Source organism: Peromyscus leucopus, chromosome 15 (assembly GCF_004664715.2).
Source record: "Peromyscus leucopus breed LL Stock chromosome 15, UCI_PerLeu_2.1, whole genome shotgun sequence".
Taxonomy (NCBI): Eukaryota; Metazoa; Chordata; class Mammalia; order Rodentia; family Cricetidae; genus Peromyscus; species Peromyscus leucopus.
The window spans coordinates 29,132,790-29,151,100 of record NC_051076.1 but is presented as its reverse complement, the minus strand read 5'-3'; the positions used below and the strand labels follow the sequence as shown (position 1 = coordinate 29,151,100).

At 41.8% G+C, this 18,311-nt stretch overlaps 1 protein-coding gene across 1 annotated transcript in view; it reads right to left on the bottom strand.

The window, feature by feature from the left end:
* Ddr2 (discoidin domain receptor tyrosine kinase 2) overlaps nt 1–18,311 on the bottom strand; it is a 106,309-nt gene that overhangs the window by 43,767 nt on the left and 44,231 nt on the right. Inside the window, exon 2 of the mRNA XM_028864346.2 lies at nt 5,485–5,593. Coding sequence (XP_028720179.1) covers nt 5,485–5,566 — 82 coding nt within the window. The 5' untranslated portion in view covers nt 5,567–5,593. The remainder of the gene's footprint in view (nt 1–5,484; nt 5,594–18,311) is intronic.

The following is an 18,311-nucleotide window of genomic DNA, read 5'->3' as shown; positions in this document are numbered from 1 at the left end:
TTCCTCCCACCATTTTGTCTCTGTGAACCTGTGTACTAATGAATTTTGAATGTCAACATGCCATAATCTAGAATCACCTGGAAGATAGCCTCATTGAGGAATTGCAGAGATCAGGCTGGCCCGCAGGCATGTCTGCAGGGGACTGACCTATTTGTGAGTTGAGCCAGCCCAGTGTGGGTGGCACCATTCCCTAGGCAGTGGGTCCTGAACTCTATAATAATGAAAGAAGCTAGCTGAGCAAAACCAAGCATCAAGATGCATTTCTTTCTTTCTTTCTTGGCTGTGAGTGTTAATGAGACTAGCCAATGATGGACTATAACCTACAACTATAAACCCAACTTCCTCTCCTGTGTTCCATTTGTTTAGGGCATTTAATCACAGCCACACAAATGGCGTAGCCACAACTCTCAATTTCCTCATTTGTAAGACTCGATTAATCCAGTCTTTCTTGAGCATTCCAAAAACTGGCCACAGAGTCCTTTAACTATCCAGTAACTGAACTTCTTTTTTTACAAAATGCACTTTTGCCTCCACAAATCAAGCTTGAGATTCAATTTCAGTGGTTTCTCAGGCCCTCGCATCCGTGCACACCCAGCTGGCCCATGACTCAGGGCTCCTCTGCATTGATACTCTGTGGTCTTGCTATCTGCAGAAAGCAGGGGAGCTTGGAGGTCAAGGTCTATCATCCTGCTAGCACTAGATGGGATTCCATCCAGGCTACTCTGCTTAGCCTATTACCTCCAGTTACCACCTAATGTTTGTGGGCCTCCATCCCCTTATCTGCAAACTGGAGTAATAGTACTGCACACCTATTATCTCAATCTGAAGATTACATTGTTAACACTACTTCAAATAGTACGAGGAGCATATAGCATGGTCTTTGAACATCAGTTGGTGGTTTGGTTGAGCTCTGCAGTTTTGTCTCTTTTCCCCTGCTCAGTGTAATCAACAGAGCTCAAGGGGCAGTTGATCTTCTACTGTCCCCAGAGGAAGATCCTTTTACTGGAAGGAAGGATAGAAGAGGCCACCCAGGACTAGACTTGACAAACAAACATGCAAGAAAGAAAGAGCCCGTCTAACATTGCTCATATGAGAGAGATTCATCCAGGGGCATCTCCTTCTTGCTTTTTATATTCCTCCCCCTCAGGGCTCTATTCTAACCATCAGAGAGAGAGAGAGAGAGAGAGAGAGAGAGAGAGAGAGAGAGAGAGCATTAGTTAAACTCTCAGCATTTCTCTTGAGACACAAACACTCAGGAAACAGAGAAATGGAAATAATTTTTCATCTTGAAACTATGTAGAGGAGATAATAGACATCAGCCTTGATGGAAGTCAAGGAACTGGGAGTAAGTTGACAACTTGGTACTGAAGGGACCCAGAGCATCCCCACTGTTGGCCCAGAAGGGCTTCTACCTCAGAACTTCCTCATTTAGCATGACAAAGAGATTAAAGCTCCAGGTCTGAGCTCTGTGTAATCTTTTTAGCCTTATGCTATTCTTTAGCTTCAAGTTGAGCCTCAAACTTAATTAACTTATTATAAGCAAATTAAATAAATAAATAATGAACTAATGAATAAATAATAAAGCTAAGTATTTTTATAAATTAACTTCAAATCACTCAACAGAATTTTCTAATCCCACCCAAATTGACTTGCTGACTTATGAAAATGATTTTTTGTGAAATTATTAGTATAGTGGTTTACTGGGTATGGATTGCCATTAGCCAACTTCTGAATTATGATTCTGCTGTAAGATGCTGCCCTCGGGCCTTCCAGTACTTCCTCCATCAGATTGGCAACTGTTAGGGTTGGGTTCCTAATGCACCACTGAAACTGAAAGATTGTTAGCACACCATCTATACTGCAGGGCTGTAACATACTGCATCTCAGTATTCCTCATGGAGACTTCTAGAGCCCTACCCTGCAGCCCCTCTGGCTACTTTGAACACTGCCATCTCTGGAAATGTCAGTGACATCACCAAATTTACCAACTCGTTTGCCAAAGCTCGGCTACTTGAGAGCCCAGTGCCTTAAACTGTGGGTCACAATCTCACATCGAGTTTGCGGGGAGCGGGGGGCGTAACTGAATGTAAGATTTGTAAAAGTATTGGCAACAATAAAAGGCTTTTGAAAGTACAATGATGAAGATCAATTCAAAATCAAATGCATACCAGCTGTTTGCTTCTGGAAGTGCTCACCCATGTTGCACCATGCGTCATCACGGGAACCTTGTGCCTTAGCCACAACCCACACACCTCGCACTGAGCATGCTGTCAGTGCCAATGGACTCTGCCTAAAGCCACAGGGCTCAGATTCCAGACTATCGTGCGTTATGAACTGCAGTGTTTCTACTGTATTCCCAAGTTTTTTGCTCTTATAGAAACATAATGATTTAATTATGGGAGGAGCCTTACCATTTCCCCCATCACTCCTCGGTGTATAAGTATCCAATTAGTATATCTTGAGCTAGTATTATGTTAGGATGTCTGACTTTTTACATTGCTATTTGAGTTGCTGACTTCAGTTTCAGTTTTTTAACAGTCATTACATGAATTTTGGCTCGTGACTGATTAGGATAGGGTTTCTGATATCTTCTGACATGGCCTTAAACCTATTTCTGTTAAGAGTTGGCCATATAATAATATTTGCTGATAATAATAATATTTGCTTATAGCCCAAGTCTCTCTACTATACGATGTGGCTAACCTGTGTGGAAAATCTAAAGCCCAGAACTTATTGTCACTGAGCACCTTTATCTACAATCAGTACTTTCAGTAGCTTCAGTCTTTTGGGAAGTACCAGTCGAGACCCCTGAAAGTCTCCTCTAAATCAGTGAGTATTTATTCTGTGTCTACTCTGCATCAAGCAGTGGCTAAACTATGCAACTCCATGAGCGCCGAGTTCCACGACAACCATTTAACACTGAGGAGAAAGAAAAACTTCTTGTCTGCTTTTTACACCTCATCTCCAGTTTCACTTGGTAAAATGGAAGGGGATGGCAGAGAAAAGGGTTAGTCCTTCAATAAGTGCCATGTTCCTAGGAAACCCTTTTAAAATAAAGACATCTACTTCTTTGTGCTGGTGGAAAGAGCCGACAGAAATACCTAACAACAGAACAGGGAGTAAAATTGCCTTCAGGCAGCCTGTTTCCTCCTCAAGGACTGTGACTTGTATTCTAATAAAGGAAGCTGGTCTCCCTGGTTGAATTGCTTAAATGCCCCCAAGTATGCCAGCCTCCATGATGAATGACACCCAGCAACTAGACATTGTGTGCACTCTTTGCCCTCTTCTTTGGAGACCAGAGCAGAAAGACCGTTGTAGGAGGCAACCAAACTTTGTAAGTTAAGAGGGCTACAAAGCATAAAAATAAAAAGGTGTCCAAGTTAAGATCTGAGGTGCCCCCACTGAGCACTTCAGATATAATAATGGAAAAAGGCATTGAATTCACTCATCCAACAATTCTTTAACTTTTTAAAAGGAGTTTTGACCGTGTTGTGTTTCCTATTAAGGATATAAAGAATAGTGCATGAACATGGATTTGGTCAGGGGAGGCACTCTCGCAAATGTACCATTATGCTAGTATAAAGACAAAATGAATGTACCCTTGAGAACGTAATTATAGCTAGCTCAAAAATTGAGCTCTACATACTATTGTGGGAGGCTAAGTGGGTAAAAATCACTTTGGAAAACTCTATGGCATTACTAAGAACATTAAATAACATGTTACGAGTGACCCAGGAATTCCACTTCTGGATATAAACTCAAGAAAATTGAGTATATATCCTTACCACAAACTCTGTGCAAGAATATGGAAGATTTTTTCACAAACAGGCCCAAACTTTAAACTATCTAAGTTCCCACCCATAGTAGACTATGTAAATGAAGTATGCAAAGAAAGTAATATTATACAACAACAAGAAAGGGCCGTCACCCACGGCATGTAGCCACGGAATAAATGTCATACAAAAAACGGTCAGTTTAAGAAGCTAGGCGCAGTATCCATGTATCATATGCCTTCCTTTACATAAAGTACAAGCAGGCAAAATGAGTCTTTCTTTCAAGAAAGCAATATAATGGATGTCACGAGGGTAGGGCAGGAGGAAGAACTCCATGATGCCTCTGTTTCTTAAATGTGAAAATGTCACTCACTGCCAGGGCCATCCAACCTTTGACATTGCCATACAATGTCATCATCTACAAAGTTCACATTCAAAAGCAGCACAACCAAAAAGATCACATGCGGGGGAAATGTCATGTTTTATATAAGTGTACGCTTTTGTATTATCCCACATTCACAGCTACCCTCTGCTTCAGGTTAGACATGTCTGAATGGATTTGTAAATACCTATCCAATTGAACACATAAGTTATGTGTGCTTTTATATGTTTATATTTGTCAAAGAATAAAAATATGACTTAAAATCTTTATATTTCTCTTTACCATGTGCATTTTTTGTTCCTATGGACTCTGCGCATAGCTATATGACTTGCTTTGACCACTGAGGTTCCCCACCTCAGTGCTGGGAGTTGAAACAGGGTCTTAGTGAACAGGCAACCACCAAGCTACAGCCCTCATCCCTGCCAGTACGGTCTTAACAAACATAATCTGAGCAGTGGATTGAAAGATTGTTTGCAGATTCCAGCTCATGCTCTTATGCAATTTCCATGAAAACATAACCAGGCTAGTCTGCTAGAGGAATCCACAGAGCAACAGCCAAACTGCCTCTCATCAGGGCCAAGGTAACCCTACATGAGGCAATAGCCAGCTAAATCCCAGATAGGTACATGCACTAAGACAGATCAAAGTACAGTCCAACCAAGCACAGCAGAAACCATCAAACTATAAGTTTGTAAGCAAAATAGACACTCATTTTAAGTCACTGAGCTATTGAAGATTTAATCAACATTATTGTGTAACAGACAAATGACATAATCATATGCTTTAGGTTAAAGCTAAAATATATATGAACTAGAACAACATACACAAAAAAAATTGACTCAAAAGATTCATCTCATATCTCTGTTTTGAGCATAGTCACATCCTGTGAGAAAGAGACACTACCTGGGATCCTGGGAACCTGTCATTCCACAGAGTCAGCGTTCCAAAAGTATAACAGGATGGTCAAGTAAAACCCAGGCCTAGCATCCAATGGACAATCCAACCAAAAGAAGCTCCCTGCTGCATCTAAAATTTCTCTCCCATTTTCCCCAAAAGGCACAGCAGCAAATAGCCATTCCTTCTCCCATTAAAAAGAAAAGTGGCATTTAAATTGCTCTGCTCAACATAAAACCTCTTGTAAATAGCCGACACATTCTATATGGATAGGGAACAGATACGACTTTGTTTCTGACTTGGCCACATTTCACCACTCTAGTGAAAACAACTGATGCTGTGGGTTCCCTTGGCAGAACTCTTCCTAAGATAAGCACTGACAGGCATGGGCAGGAACCTGGTCTTCAGCATCCAACTGAGACGTGGCTGTGTTACCTGGATTAACCTGAGCTTTTGCAGAACCCAGGATGGGCAAGAGCAGGAGCAGCACCAGGGGCATTCTGGGAGTCGGGATCATTTCAGAAGACGGAGTTGGATCTGGAGTCTGCAGCCCGCCAATAATGCAAGGAAACAGAAAGAGAGGGAAAAGAAATGAGTAATGCAGATTTCACCAACACACGTGGACACGATCTTCAGAGATGATTTTGGATTCTTGCCATGTTTATTTCCATATTTAAAACTTCAGTATACCCAGGGATTACCTAATGCAAGAGTTTTCCAATTCTATTAGGATTGGAATCAGCCAAACTATACACAGGTAGCAACATATAACTGAGGCAAATACCGAATGGTAACAACAAAATAAAATTTATATTTATAATGTCTTCTAATGTTTTCATATTATCAACATTAGTTCCAACATTAAAGCAAAAAGAAATTCAGTAACTTTAACCTGTTTTTAAAGCTCCATAAGTTCAACATTTGTCTTGATCCATTAGCTTCGAAGTGACATGCAGAACTTTGTAGCTTACTCTTTTTTAAGTTTCCTCCAAATAATCATGTGACAATGAATTAGACGTGCACATATCAGTATATATCCAGATTTAATTCAAGAGAGGCATGGGTAGTTACATGTGGAAAATTTTATAGACATTTATATGTATACAAGTGTATATAATACATATCCATTGACCCCTCACTCCATCAGCTAAAAGGGCCCAAGGGCAAAGTATTCTGGCAGTGTCCATCCATTGGCCATGAAAACCAAGTGCCAAGATCTAGGTTTCTAATCCCATCTCCCAATAAAAGGAATCAAAGTTCCTTAGGAAAAAAAATGATTAATTCTAAGACTGGGTCAGGAAATCCATAAGATAAGCCTAGAATATATGTTGAATGCACACACACACACACACACACACACACACACACACACACACACACAATGAAGTACGTCAAAAGAACATAAGAGTCAGCTGAAAGATCTCCCAGTAATCAAAGCTGAAACAATTTGATCAGCAAAATAAATAAAGGCATGTTAGATTATAACTCAGCGTATAAAATAAATATCCACAAGTCCGTGCTGATGTAAATAAATGACTGAATAAACAAATGAAAGAGAACAGCCCATTTCCCATGAAAAGGGATTCTAAATAATTTATGTAGCTAATCTACTTTTAAGGAAGTGGAGTCTCACCCTCCCCACTTTCAACTCCTTATGCATAAGTTGCACACAGTAACTTGCTTCCAAAGGATTCAGCATGAGCCTGGAGAAGGGGAGGAGAGCATCTTCTCAGTGGTGAAATCTGCCAAACTACTTAGTGTCAGGTACTGTGGTTACATAACATCAGCACTGAAATGTCATTGTGACCGTGCCTGTCCTTGATAGGGTTTGATGGGAAGGCACTTGAGGTCCGTGGACCCAACCCACAAACCACGGCCTTTGTCTATTCATGAGGAAACCAACAGGCAAATTCTAAGTGAGGGACTTTCTACAAGATTCCCAACTGATGCTGAGTGCTGTCAGTCAACCAAAACAAGAGAACCCAAGAAACTGTCACCACAAACGGGAAGGAAGGCAATACGGACACTAAAGAAGATGTAATGAGTGACACACGGTATGGGTCCTGGACTTGAAAAAGGACACCAGGGGAAACGGAGGAAGTCAGAGTAAGTTGTAGCAATGCGTCGATGGTGGTTTTCTCATTTGACAGACAGACAGTAGTGATGTAAGATATTAACTCCTGTCAGGTACACAGGGATTCGATGTACTGTCTTCACAAAGATTCCATAAATATAAAACTGTTATATCCTCCAGATAACACTGATAAATGGCGAAGAGAGAAATCCCTGTAAGTTGGACTGAGTAGAGAAGACCTCCAGAAGACATCAGTGGGTTCCTGAAAGATAGGCAAGGTTTGAATGGGTAGTAAAAGAGAGGGAGTAAGAAGGGGGCTGACACAGATGAGCAGGGGGCACTTTTTAAGTAAAAGAAACTTTCTGTGATGATTTCTAAATGGTAGTATGTTGATACACTTGAAAAACTTTTTATTTACTTTTGTTTGTTTACGTGTGTGTGTGTTGTGTGTGTATGCACATGTGCATGCATCATGAAAAGACTACCTATAGAAGTCAGTCCCCTCCTTCTATCACACGTGTTCTAGGATTTGAACTCAAGTCATCAGACTTGGCAGCAAGTGCCTTCACCCCCTGAGCCATCTCATCAATCCCTTAAAAACATCATTTTAAAAATGTCTACATTAACTTATTAATTATGTGTGTATGTTCACATGAGTGCATGTGGCAGTATGAGGACTATTGTGGGAGTCCATTCCATATAGGTTCCAAGGCTCAAACTCAGACCATCAGGTTTGGTGGCAATCACCTATACCCACTGATCCATCTCAACAGTCCTAAAAAAAATTAAGTCAGATATTCGGATGGTTTTCTTTAAAGAAAATAGAGCCAAAGCAAGTCCAATGGAAGGGATAAATGTATCTCTGTGGGATGTGGTAGGGCCTGAGAGATCACCAAGATGATGGGCATGTTTTCATTTCACAGACTTGGGTGTAATAAACACCTGTCTCAGTAGGCTTTCAGAAACTCCAGAAGCTGGAAAATAGGCTTCCATAGAGTCTCCCAGAAAACACTCCCAGAAGGAAAATCATATAAGTAAGTGTTGCTCATGACCATGATCTAAGGATGTCCTTCCATAGAGATCTGTGTTCTTGTGTACAGCCATCTAGGAACCTCTTATTAAGAGTTTCTGGCCGTACATTTCTACACTTCATAACCCTTCCCAGTCCTACAAAGAATATCTCCTACATCTCATGTCTTCTTCTCTTTACCAATCCACATGCCAAATTTACCTCTGTGTTATTATAAAGTTATCTGTTAACCATTAGCTTCTTCTACAAACTATGTATTCAGAGAGGTCTTGTTTTGCTTTCTTTTTCTTTTATTTGTTTGTTTGTTTGTTTGTTTGTTTGTTTGTTTTTGAGACAGGGTTTCTCTGAGTAGCCCTGACTGTCCTTGAACTCACTCTGTAGACTAGGTTGGCCTCAAACTTGGAGATCCACCTGTCTTCACACACCTCCCCACCCTCCACTAGCCAGATGTAGTTTTTAACTGATAAAACAGACTTACTAGGTCATTAATATATATATATATATATATATATATATATATATATATATATATATATACCAATTTCCCTTTTGGCATTGTTGCTTGATTTCAGGTTGTAAATCTCCAAAACCAGTGATGATTTTTCCCCCTTTTCTTAAAAATCAAAGTGAACAACCAGCCCAGAAGGATCATAACAAATCTAAACATCCTGTCCCTGTAGCAAATGTGTCTAATGTTCCAGGGAATGTTGCACTGATATTCACTCAATGGAGTGTGCTTTTACTGATAATGTAGCTGAGGAGAAAGTGGTTAATCTCCAGGTTACAGCACAGATAAGCAAAACCAGCATGTGGGTCTGGAGTTCCCTGACTCCAGAGTCCACCTGATGTCACTGCCGCTGCCATCCTTCCCTTTGTCTCTCATTCTATTCTATCCTTTTCTCAAGCCTCTGCCTCCCTTTCCAGCTCAGTTACAATGAGGCTTCTCATTTATTTCTTCTATTTTTTTTTAGTTTTATACTTTTATTATTTTCTAACTTTCTTTTTATTTATTCTTTGTATCTTTCACATCATGCATCTTGACCCCATTCATTTCCCATCCCTGTGTATCCACCCTTTGCCCTTGCAGAACCCCCGCCACACACACACACACAATAAAATTTAAGAGAAAAAAGAAAAAAGAAGAGAAAGAAATGGGGGAAACACCCCATCATGGAAGCTGTAGTGTGATATAGTGAGTCACATAGTTCTATTTTCTTTTGCCTAAGAGCCTGTGTCAAACTTTTTCCTCTTTGTTTGCCCAAGTCTCTATTCAATTGTCACTTCTGCATCAAAGTGTTCTGGCTTGGTTGCTAATGCACTAAAAACAGTATTTCTATACAGTAATGACTGTGGTGTCAACTATGTATGGTTACTGTGACTACTTAGTGTCCTTTCTGTAAGCTCAATGTTATTGTGTTTAAAACACTCAACAAAGAGGCTTGACAAATACCATTGTTGACCCAAATGCTCAGTGATTATATCTGGTTAATTTGAAATGTTTTGCCCTAAAAGGAACTTTTTTCAAAGATTCCTATGAGCAGAAAACCCCTCTGGATGAATTGTCTCAAGGATTTCAAGGGTTCAGTATTTAGTCATGTGGCATATGCATGGAGCTCAAAGCACATGTGGAGATGTTAGCAGCTGGGAAAGTTGTCTGTGAGTTTTTGTGACTAACAACATGAACCTCTTCAACAATTTATTCAGGTCTGAAAAACTAAAACACAAATGCCCCTGGTCAGAGTATTGCCTTTTGCTCATTTATTCATCAATTATTTTTTAAATGTCCCCTCACATGGGATACATACATCTTAAATGTCAGAGCAGGGCTGGGGAGATGGCTCGGACAATAATAATGTATGTACTCTGCAGGAGCATGAGGACCTGAGTTTAACCTTCCAGAATCCATGTCACTGAAAGACACTGGCACAGCTGTAAGTTCCAGCACTGAGGAGGCAAAGACAAGAGGATCCAGAACCAAATCCGTGAGTTCCAGACACGGTGAGAGACCCTGACTCAAAAAAAAAAAAAAAAAAGAAAGAAAAATGAGAAGTGTGATCAAGGAAGGTATCCAACACTGACCTCTGGCCTTCACACATACCTTTGTGAACAAAAAAATAAAAATAAACAAGTCAGACAAGATCACCATCCTCATGGAGCTTATAATATGCAAATAAATAAATAAATAAATAAATATAATGAATAGACACACGGAGCTTATAGTATGCAAATAAATAAATAAATAATAAATAAATAAATTACAAATAAATAATGAATAGACACAGGTGGCAACTGACAGGCCCAATGCTCTAAATCATTTCTTCCTCCTTCAACCTTATAATAAACACAACACTCTGGGGTGTGAAGAGGATCCCTGCAGAGTAAAGAAAGCAGCTGTACGTGAGCTATTACAGGAAGGTGTGCAGTAACCTCCTCTAAGCCTGCAAGTGGCTCAGAGACAGACAGACAGACAGACAGTGAAGAGGCTGGGCAGCCAGGAGTCATTCACGAATAAATAAGCATTTGACAAATAAACAACTGAGAAAATGGGACACAGAAAATCAGTAATGTTTCCAGTGATTCAGCAGCCTTTTCAAAAGCAAAACCCAAGGCATATCCACAACTCACACAAAAATAAAGAGCCCAAAATATAAAGACAGCACAATAATTCCCACACTTGGGAGGCAGAGGCAGACAGATCGCTGAGTTTGAAGCCAGCCTGGTCTACAGAGAAAGTTCCAGGGCAGTCAGGGCTACACAGACAAACCCTGTCTCGAAAAATACCAAAGGAGGGGAAAGAAGGATCTCAAGAAAGTACGTGAACTTTCCATAAACTAAAGGAAAGAAAGACTTGCATGGAAAAGTATGGAAAGCGAAATCAAAAGAAGAAAAAAAAAAGATAACATTTTCCACAAAAATTCAAAACATCCTAGGGATAAGAGGAAAAGATATCATAAACTTACAGATAAGCAGTGAACAAAGGTAAATATTTGAAATTATAACACAAAACAACTTCTGTTGTAAAAAGCCACTAGAAACATGGGTGAAATGAATAAAAAACAATTGACAAAGGGAACAGTATACTGCATCAGAAAGTATTTGAACTCAAAAAAGCCAGAAAGCCAAACATCAAAGCAGTCCCTGAATTGATCTCACAAGCTTGCCCAGTGTGGTGATATGAGATTTGATAATGATGTGGTGAAATGTGTGCTCCACACTGGGCCATTGTTCATGAATTAGAAGACAGCTTAGCTAAAACGGCATCGCATAGCTTGCTTGTTATTTATTCCAGAGAAAGAGTTGTGTGTAAACACAGTGTGAGTTTACCAACAAGTGCTTTGCAGCATGTTTTCTGAGTAACAAAAACTTGGGGAGGTATCTATCAACAGAGGGATGCTATAAACTATACTGTTCCTAACTGTAACATACTTTATGACGGTGAAAAAGAATGAATTCCAGAGACTGGAGAGACAACTCAGCACATAACAGCATTTACTGCTCTTGCAGGGGACTCAGGTTTATCTCCCCCACTCACACAACTCACAACCCACTGTAGCTCCAGTCCCGCGGGATCCAGTGCCCTCTTTCGGCTTCTGTGGGCACTACACATACAAGGTACATATACATGCAGGCAAACCACTCATACACATAAAATAAATAAATCTTTAAAATAAAAAGAGTGAATTGCAGCTATATAAGGGTCCCATGGCTTACCACTCACGACATGTTGTTAGGTGAATGAGAAGGCTGCAAAGTCTCTGTGAAGCATGTTATATATTTTTATGGACACACACATCTATATATTCAATAGAAAATCTGAAAGGTGAATCACCACGCTGGTAACAGTGATTTCCCACAGAGCTGGAGAGGGGAGATGGAGTGCAGATTTCAGCGAGAGGACTTGTGAATGACTGCCATATGAAGACTGTCTTATTTATAATAATTCAATTGTTTCATGTCTATGTGTATGTGCTGTATGTGCATCTATATAAATGTTTGCATGTATAAGAAAATGCACATTTGTGTGTGTACATGTGTGTAGAGAAAAGAGGTTGACATCAACTGTCTTCCTGGATCATTCTTCACTTTGTTTACTGTGGCAGACTCTCTCACTGAACAGGAGCTCAATAATACAGCGAGTCTGACTAGCCAGCTTGCTCCAGGAATTCCCTGCAGGCACTGAAATTTCAGGCAGGCTGCCACACCCACCTGACTTTTATGTGGGTTCTGGAGACCCAAACTTCCATCCTTACACTTCTATGACAAGCCCTTTATCCTCTGAGCCGTCTTCCCAGCCCATCGTTTGATTTTTAAAAAGAGAATGTGTTCTTGGTTCATGTCACTTATAATAGCTTTTCTAACAAAAACATAAAAACATTATTCCTGGCATCAGGCTATCAGGATATCAAGATACTTTCCAGACAATCCTGGATATTCCAGAATGGGAGGTGTTGGGGCAGCATGGCCTGTACCGTCAAGAGTCACTTGAACTACTCAGAGATAATATTGATCTGTACATCTGGCATGTGGGAGCAGAAAATAGTCGAGGATCATCTTGTGTCTTTCTCGTTTAGAATGTTGAGTCTCTTTCAAATGCACCATGTCATGGTCCTCACAGTCATGTGGAGGGGAATTACTATCTTCCTTCTCCAAAGCTGGAAAGCATGGTTGCTTCACCCACAGCCTGGAGAGTCTTACTTGGTCTGGCTGCTGTTTCCCACCCACCACTCTGAGTCCAGTTTACATCTTTACCCATCTGTCTTGTCTACCAAGTCAGATGACGAGTCACCTAAGACCAGGGATCCTGCTTTCCCTACTTCAAAATGAAGGTGATTTTTCTCCTGCCCTGGGCCATTAAGTTAACACCGGTTCCAGTTCCCCTAATGCCAAGGTCAGCATTTTTCTGCCCAGAGCCCAACACTTTCCAAGGGACATCAGTGGACCTGTGGCTCAAGGAGAATATGTGGCAAAGAATCCCATTTTCCCCTCTCTTCACACTCAAAATCCTCTCCCCTTCCCCGTGTTCAATGAATACTCCTAATTGAGCATAGAGGAAGCCACAGCTTGCGACTTCCCATAAACTCTGCAAGATCTGGAAGATGATTAGCTCTCTACCTCTTGACAGTCCACACCAGGATTTAGACATACTAGGAAGTCAGGAAGAAAAATGGAAGGTCAGCCAGGAGTGTGGCAGCCACACCCAGAAATGAGCAACTCTTCGGGGTGGGAGGGGGAGGGGAGAAGAGTGTGGTAAGTCCAACTTCTTACTAATCATCTCTGAACCCAGAAGAGCTTACAAAGGCCTCTCTCAACCATAGTCAAAGCCAGCCACTTCACCGAGAAGGGTCAAGTCTGTTCTACAGAAGGATCTCACAAGATGGCTCACCCTTGGACAATCCTAAGGCTCCTTCACCCAAGGATTATCCACCCGAGAGCACACTTGTCTCTGACACCTGTCTTAGGAAGTCAGAGCACCTCCCTAGGAACAAGCTTCACAGTAGGGGTCAGGTAAGAAAGAGAATAAAAAACCTTGAGACACAGTGCTGAAATTATTGCTGAGCTTCTGAGTGAGCAGAACGCTAATGTCAGCATCTCATTCATATGCTCCATGATCTCAGAGCCAGGTGGGGCTACCTGTGATGGTGGAAGCTGCATTCTTTGGCAGTCCAAACGACAAGCACCACTGTGAAGTCCGTTCTTCACTATAGAACTAAATACATGTGACAGATAATAGATGAAATAGATGGGTGAATAGATGGATAGATGATGATGATGAAAATAGATAGATAGATAGATAGATAGATAGATAGATAGATAGATATAGATAATAGATGATAAATGTTGACTGATAGATGATAGAAAATGATAGTAAATGGTGGGTGGATAGAAAAATAAATTGATAGATGGTTTATAGATAATAAATGAAAGGTAGATAGATGAAAAATAGATGATAGATAAGTGGAGGATAAGAGAGAAGATAGATAACAAATTAAGATAGATGACATGTAGAAGGCAGGTAGGGAGGTAAACAAATTTAAATGAGAGAGATATACATATAAATATATACAGAAATTCCTTCATAAACATAACTGTAATAAGTAAAATTAATTTCTAAAAATCACCCCCTCATTTCCAGGCTATCATAATGTGAAAAGCAGGCAGATGTACTTACTAATCATCTCTGAACTCAGAAGAGCTTACAAAGGCCTCTCTCAACCATAGTCAAGGCCAGACACTTCACAGAGAAGGGTCAAGTCTGTTCTACAGAAGGCTGGTGCATCCAGGCAACCCTTGGAGTCTTTTGGCATTATAACATGTGAAGTTTAAACAGCTTTGCTCAGGCTGGAGAGATGGCTCAGCGGTTAAGAGCACTGGCTACTCTGTCAGAGGTCCTGAGTTCAATTCCCAGCAACCACATGGTGGCTCACAACCATCTATCGTGGGATCTGATGCCCTCTTCCAGTATTGAAGTTGTACATACACATAGAGCACTCGTATATAAATTTTTAAAAAAGAAAATGCATTTAAACAGCTCTGTTCTTCCCAAGCCCCTCAGAGAGAGCAAAACTCACAGATGTAGAGTTCTTTGGGTCTTCATGTGTGAATATTAGCAAATCACATCTTTCTCTCTGAATCGGAACTGAAGAACTATCCATCCCACCTTAAGAAACATTTGAGCTTCCTTAATATGTAAATCATCAAATGCTTATCCCCATCACAGAATAGTTCTTCCAAAAGAACTTTGCGTGATGATTTGGAATAACGGATCCTACAAAGTACAATTAAACTAACATTTGACATCTTAAAAGTGTTCCATCTACTACTTATCAAAGCTGCAAATCATGGAGTGAGTTGCCAACCCTGCTAAAGGAATCAGGACTAGGCATCCTTAAACAGCAAATCCATTCAGTGCATTCAAAATATGATTCAATGCACTAAAATCCAGTTTATAACCAACTGTTCAGGTATGTGGCTTATGTTCCTAACAGAGCATGTCCGGTTTAGCTGGTGGCCCTTCTTCCAAGACTGTCCATTGTCCCAGACCCAATAGCTAGGGACAACCTGAGATGATGCTGGCTTCAGTGAAGAATTAGCAGCCACAGATTTCCTTCAAGGCCCTTGACGCAGCCAACCTGTATCAAGGACCACAGAGGAAGTGCTGCCTTCCAAGAAAATCAGCTCTGCCCACGTCCCTGGGAAGTCCAGGGTGTGGGCAGAAATGAGATAAAAGGATTTCAGGCAATCGGGCACAGGCACATATGTACAGATACAACTGTACGGCACCTATGTGTACATGTGTGGGAAATTGGGCTTTGGTGAGGAGGAATTTCACACTCACATATTTAACTCAGAGGACATTGGAGGTCATTCAAGACTTGTTTTTCCTCTCTGCTGAGTAACTTCCATTTCAAATTTAACAAATATGAAGAGTCATCTTTGGAGTATCTCATATTCAGCAGACAAATATGCAGAAATGACTTTGGTTTGGGCAAAAGGTCCCCAGACACATATACACACAAACAACAAAATTTGCCAAACATCTTCATGTTTATCTTGATTCCTGAGGATGTGTCAAAGTCTTCCTCACTCCCAACTTCCCCCTGGGTCTACTGGCCTTGTTCTTCTCCATGTGATGCCCAAATCCCAGAATCACCCAATACATGCTTAAAGACTGAAGATGTGACTCGGGTGACCTGGGGTGACCCAGAGTGGCCTGCGCTGCTTGCACGGAACAGCAAGTGCTACTTCTGCCTTTGTCTGGGGAGTTTGTTTCCCTTTACCTCTGTATTTTCATCTGTAAAATGGAGACAACTAGAATTTGTAAAGTAGTTGAAGGAAAGAGTGATCCAGACAGCTTTCAGTACCTCATTCCCCTTCTGGGAACAGGTGATAGTAAAGAGCAAATTCGCTGCTGCAGAAGGCGCCCCTTTTCCTGGGCAGAGAGTGGTCACCAGTCCTAGACCCTTGTGTGACATCATCCACCTATTTTCATTTGTATATTGCACTCCATTGCAATGTTAAACCTAAATATTGTCACAAGATTTCCAGGAGGAAGAGGTAGATAGCGGAAATACAAAACAAGGGTAGAGGTCTTTCCAAACACAAGACAGTGGTCAGCACTGCACAAATGCAATGTCCTTCGGCTTGCCAAGACCTTAGACATGACCTTGCTAAGTCCTAGCAGGCCCTGGATCTTCATTCACAAACACACACACACACACACACACACACACACACACACACACACACACCTCACTTCCAAACATGATCCTGCATGTGAATCTCGTCCTACACAGCCTCTCTTGTTTTCTTTCCCCATCCCACCCATACCCCAGCTCCTCATGAGCAGAGGGCTATCTCTCCAAAGCTTGGGACACAGGAGGGTCAGCATGAGGGACGGTGGCAGGACGGCTTGGAAGATGCCAGAGGAAGAACTTTCTAGTCTTCAAAACCACAGAACCACAGCAGTGAAGGCTTTAAGAGACCTGAGACCTTGTCTTTCCCAGTGCTCTCCAGTTACATGACCTTTCTCCAGGACCCCAGAGGCAGGGTCAGACTTCTCCTCATCTAGACCGGCTGTCATTCCCTATTTGTCTGCCTCTCCTGGCCCAGCTACCTGATCTTCCTTCCTAAATTGTGGAGCCACACCCAACTTCTTTAGGTTTTGTTTGCTTATTTTAAAACCAGAATGGTTACTAGGAAAACCTCTATGGTGGTGTTAAAGTGTTTCCATAGACCGTTTTTACATTCTCACTGAGTCTCATGCCTAATTGTTCTCCCTTGAATATAAGCTTAACGGAGTCGCATCTAGCAAAATGAAGGGGTAGAAAATGATGCTTGTGAAAGTGTATCCTTAAAGGCCAGCTGGTCTCAGTTGATTGGCTTGATCTGTTTGGGAGGCAACTAGGCAGTGGGACCAAGTCCTGTGCTCAGCGCATGAGTTGGCTGTTTGAAACCTGGGGCTTATGCAGGGACACTTGGCTCAGTCTGGGAGGAGGGGACTGGACCTGCCTGGACTGAGTCTACCAGGTTGATCGCAGTCCTCGGGGGAGGATTTGCCCTGGAGGAGGTGGGATTGGGGGGTGCACTGGGGGGAAGGGGAGGGGGTGAGAGGGGGAGAACAGGGGAACCAGTGGCTGATATGTAGAACTGAATGGTATTGTAAAATAAAATAAAAGGAAAAAAAAGAATTACAGTTATAATATTAAAGAAGATATCTATCTTAAAAAAAAAAAAAAAAAAAAGCTGGTCTCTTCCCTAGGACTGCTACCCTGGAACCCCAGCCACCATGGTTGTGATGAAGCCGGGACCACATGGAGAAGTCACATGTAGGTGTTCTCGCTGAGGTCCCACAGGACAACAGTATCTATTCTCACACTTGGGAGAGAGGAACCCTCCTAGGCAAGCCCCCACCACAGCAACCTCCTGCAACTTTAAGGCAGGCCCTGAGCAAGACCAGCTTAGCTGAGCCTGGTCACCTAAGCAGAGCCATGTGGGAAGTGATGATTGTTGCCTTGTCTCACTAGGTTTTGAGGCAACCTAGTGTCAAGCAAAGAATAACCTACAAGAACTTGCTCCAGGAGAGCTCGCCGCCTGCCACTAAGTGACGTGTCCGTTTCTTAATATTGCCTAGATTTTTAACTCATCACCAGTGTGTTCGTGGTCTGGAAACTTAGAATGAGGATTTAGGTCATAGGGTAAAGGCGTCAAATGGGAAAGAGTGACAAGCAAGGACTCCGGGTGGTTGATAACACTGCCTTCCTTGCTCTTGAGGTCTCAGTGGTGAGGCCAGAAGCAGCATCTGGTCCACTTTCCATTACATCCTTCAACCTCTGGGTGGCACACTCGATGCTCCCCCTCCCCCTCCAGGCTGCTCCTTCTCCATCACTTTGTCTGAAGATGAACTCTCCAGGCTTCTGTAGAACGCTGTTATCTCTATCTCTCACCACCTGGGCTCCCCTGGACCTTGGTGCCTTTGTCCTCATCTGTGAAAGCGAGGGTAATAATGGCACCTGTCCCTAAGGAATGTTGTAAGGACAACACATAAGAAGGGCTTTAGAAAGCTGGGCGGTGGTGGCGCACACCTTTAATCCCAGCACTCAGGAAGCAGAGGCAGGTGGATCTCTGTGAGGCTAGCCTAGTCTACAGAGTGAGCTCCAG